Here is a 4489-nt window from a genome sequence, read left to right as displayed (position 1 = left end):
AGGCCCAGGAAGTTTGAGTTCCCTTCATGACTGTCACTAACAGGCTGGGACGTGACCTCAACCATAAACCGCCCTATTCCTGAACCCCTCAAATGCTGAATGAAAACAAATGCAGTGATCTTAAACTTCCTCACAAAACAGAATCTTTGTGGAGGTGCTTAAGGAGAATTCCTACGCCCATGACTCCAGGCATTCTGAGCAGTGGTTCTGCGATGCAGCAAAGAATCTGCATTTTACACCAATTGGCCAGAGAAGGCCAGTGTCTGCCAATTCACAGGTCACTAGCTTGAACACCCATCGAGAGAAGCCTGATTTAAATGGAATTCAGTACAAAGGAATGCTATGTGGCCCTCAAAATGAGAACATATAAGCTATTTTGTAAAAAGGGCCAAAGTGAGCAATCACGTGGTTAAAGGACAGGGAGGGAGATGTTTCACCTTCCTCTGAAACCATATGAAAGTATTACCTATTCCAGAATCATTATTGGATGTTTTCTCCTATTAACACTGGTTAGGCAGTGGAGCCACACCTTCTCTTGGCAACCACCTTCAGTGATCTGACAGTCATTGACATCACAGGCAAGGAGAGGCTTAAGGATGTCATCCAAAAATTCACCTCACGTGGATAGACCTAGAGTCTGTCATACAGAGTGAAGTAAGTCAGAAAGAAAAAGACAAATACCATATGCTAACATATATATGGAATTTAAGGGAAAAAATGTCATGAAGAACCTAGGGGTAAGACAGGAATAAAGACACAGACCTACTGGAGAACGGGCTTGAGGATATGGGGAGGGGGAAGGGTGAGCTGTGACAGGGCGAGAGAGTGGCATGGACATATATACACTAACAAACGTAAGGTAGATAGCTAGTGGGAAGCAGCCGCATGGCACAGGGATATCGGCTCCATGCTTTGTGACCGCCTGGAGGGGTGGGATAGGGAGAGTGGGAGGGAGGGAGACGCAAGAGGGAAGAGATATGGGAACATATGTATATGTATAACTGATAAACTTTGTTATAAAGCAGAAACTAACACACCATTGTAAAGCAATTATACCCCAATAAAGATGTTAAAAAAAAATCACCTCACTATTGGACCAAAAGAAGTTAAAAGGTCACTTCCAGGGCGAGGTCTCAGGGGACGAGGGAACTACATCTCACTGTCCTGGTGCAGCGCTCCACTGGTGGGACTTGAATAAGTTTTCCGGTTAAGGTTTTCCGTATCTGAGGTCAACGCAAGGAAAGCCAGGAACTCGACCCAGGAAGCCTAGTCCTAGAGCGGCACGATTGCTCCGCCCCCTTGAGGCCTATGGAAGTATTTCTCTAGAGTAAACTATCCACCACAGCCGGGGCTACTGGGCAACACAGAGGCCTCCACTTCTAGGGGCGGAGCCTAGGAGGGGGCGGAGCTTAGCGTGAGGATGCTTTGCGACTCAGGTTCCGCCGGCGTCGCTCCCAACATCCTCGGCCCACTCCTGCGCAAACCAGTCCACGTGAAGGCCTGAAGATTCACACAAGCAAAGCCGAGCCCAGCAGCTCCCCCAGAAGCCAGGACTGAGGGATCCCGAGAGGCGCCGCCAGAGCTCCGAAGGCTCCTCTTTCGTCCCGCAGTCCTGCGCCCCACCGCCCTGCTTCGGCCTCACCTGTCAAACCGATCTGTCACTGCCTGCAGGACCCAGCCCTTCCTCGCCTTCTGCCAGGCCCCAGGCCCGCGGCCACATTGAGAAGATGGGCAGCCGGCCCCGTAGCCCCAGCGCCTCCCCTGCGGACCGGTGGGGACCGCATCCCGGAGGACCAGGCCCTGCCAAGCGCCGGCGAACGGAGGAGCCCGCGGGCCCCGAGTCCAAGTCCAGGGCGGCGCCCAGCCTGGACAACCTGACCTGGCCCCCGACCGTGGACACGCTCATCTTCGTGGTGGTCCTGCCCGCCGGCTGTGCCCTGCACGTGCCCCTGGACGACGTCGACCTGCTGCTGGAGTCCGAGCCAACGTCCGTGCTGCAAGTGTCTCTCGGTGATCATATCCTCATGCTGGTCCCTGAGGCCCTCCTGGGCCCGGGTGTGGAAGGCCCGTGGGGACAGGGCCTGGGACGGGGCGCTTTCCTGAGTCCTCCCGGGGAGTACGTGGCCCCGGAGCCGGGATTCTTGTGCGCAGCTGTCCCAGAGATCGCCTGCCAAGAAGAGGTCAACGAGGAGGACGCGGATGCTGCCGCCGACTTCCTGCCGGCTGGGACAGATGCTGCTGCAGTCTCAGTCGCTGGGCTCCGCCCCTCGGCTGGATGTATGTCTGGCTTCCACCTGTTGGGCCAAGCCTCAGAGCCGTCCCCTCGGACCCCCAACACTAGTCCAGAGAGACGCTCTCCTCACCACGACGACAACCTGGACTTGCACCTTCTAGAGCCCTTCCCTGACTCACCACTCCAACCTCTACCTCCCTCTCCAAGTCCAGGTCCTCACCAGCGTCCCCAGCGCCCTCATGGTCCTCCACGCAAGATCCGGAAATGCCTGTTCCCTTAATCAACTGCCTCCCACAATTCCTGGCCAACTCAACGGGGACCAGGAGAGAGTCTTCTGATATTGGCTGTGTGTACCTTGCACACACCGTAAGAATCATATGAACAGATGCTTTATGGATGCAGGCTGCACTGCAGAATTCTGATCAGTGACTGAAAGGAAGCTCACCCGGGCAAAGAAAAGCCGCTTGAAATACAGTCTGCTTTCCGACAGCCAGACTGCTCCTTAGATTTTCTCTAGGGAGGGCACCCTTAAGCAGCTCTACCCCCCTCCCATTCGCTTCAAACCTAAGCGCCAGCACTTCTCTCTAAAAAGCCATCCTTTTCCGGGCACCCTACCACTGCCCATACCCCTGTTCCCCCCAACCCCCTTAATAGAGTAATTGCTAAATGTGTTTTGTTTACAGGGGTTTGGACCTAGTGTCCAGACTAGTTTACAACAACCCTCTACCCAGTTTGACCGTTTCTGGATGGCAGCTCTAGCCCCTTTGGGGGAATCTAGCCAGTAGTTGTATGTGGACAAATCTCTGTTGGATACAGAACACAGGATGGGGAACAATGATCAGGCGCCCTCCTCTTTGTGAATGAGCAGGTTGGCAAATGGTTTAACTTTATTGGTGGGTTTGGGGTGGTATTTTCCCAAAAGAGCCAACTGTTTTCCATTCTTCTTATATTCTTTCAATATATTTCTCTTGTCCTGGAAAAGTTTGTAATTGTAAAGATTCTGTGTTTTATACTTCTAAGATCCCAAATAGGTTTTGTACATTACTACTAGCATATAGAAATAATTTGCTCTTATATTGGTCTGATATCCAGCAAAATTACATAATTTCTGTAACCACTTCTCTGTAGATTCTCTTGCTTGACTGATAAAGATCTCTCGAAATAATGAGAGTATGTGTCTTTTTTTCACAAGCCTCTTACATCTTATTTTTCCTTAATCTTTAAAAAAATAAGTTTATTTATTTATTTATTTTTATTCATTTATTTTTGGTTGCGTTGGGTCTTCGTTGCCGTGTGCAGGCTTTCTCTAGTTGCGACGAGCTGGAGCTGCTCTTCGTTGCAGTGCGCGGGCTTCTCCTTGCGGTGGCTTCTCTTGTTGTGGAGCATGGGCTCTTGGTGCATGGGTTTCAGTAGTTGTGGCACGCAGACTTCAGCAGTTGTGGTGCACGGGATTAGCTGCTCTGTGGCATGTGGGATCTTCCCGGACCAGGGCTCGAACCCGTGACCCCTGCATTGGCAGACGGATTCTTAACCATTGCGCCACCAGGGAAGTCCCTCCTTAATCTTTTTTATTGGATATTGCTTCAACCCTCCAGGTTGACTGGTATAGTCAATAGGGTCATCCCTTTCTTTTTCTTTTGTTTTTTTGAAGTGTAGTTGATTTACAATATTAGTTTTTGGTGCACAACAAAATAATTCAATATTTTTATAGATAGTATTCCAGTTAACGTTATTACAAAAAATGGGTATATTTTCCTCTGCTGTACAATATGTCCTTGTTCCTCACTTACTGTATACACAGTAGTTTTAATCTCTCAGTCCTCTACCCTATCTTGTTCCTCTCTCCCCTCTGTCCGGTGACAACCACTACTTTGTTCTCATTATATGGGAGTCTGTTTCTGTTTTATTCTATGCATTTATTTGTTTTATTTTTTAGCTTCCACATATGAGTGATAGCATAGAGTATATGTCTTTCTCTGTCTGACTAATTTCATTAGGCAGAATACACTCTAGGTCCATCCGCGTTGTTGCAAATGGCAGAACTCCATTCTCATCAGACTGGCATCCATTTGCACACACTTTGCAGTGGGTATTCAATAAAACCAAATGAGGTTTTCTTCTCCTGATTTTCTTTTGCCCTGATAGTTTGGCTTTAATCCAGAAAGAGTGTTCTCTTTGGTGTCAGGTGGTGGAGGCTCTGAAGTCTGCATTCAGAGAAGTCACGTTGGGGCCTAAGTCATGAGATGTACAAGTACC

The 4489-nt window shown here is 49.6% G+C and overlaps 1 protein-coding gene across 1 annotated transcript; it reads left to right on the top strand.

Moving 5' to 3' along the window:
* Positions 1-1727: 1727 nt before the first annotated feature.
* Positions 1728-2555, top strand: LOC132520420 (proline-rich protein 23C-like). Its single transcript, XM_060149168.1, has one exon. It carries the CDS (start codon positions 1728-1730, stop codon positions 2511-2513), a length of 786 nt encoding a protein of 261 aa, XP_060005151.1. The 3' UTR covers positions 2514-2555.
* Positions 2556-4489: the final 1934 nt, after the last annotated feature.

Source organism: Lagenorhynchus albirostris, chromosome 5, assembly GCF_949774975.1.
Source record: "Lagenorhynchus albirostris chromosome 5, mLagAlb1.1, whole genome shotgun sequence".
Classification (NCBI taxonomy): Eukaryota; Metazoa; Chordata; class Mammalia; order Artiodactyla; family Delphinidae; genus Lagenorhynchus; species Lagenorhynchus albirostris.
This window is presented reverse-complemented; position numbering and strand designations above follow the sequence as displayed.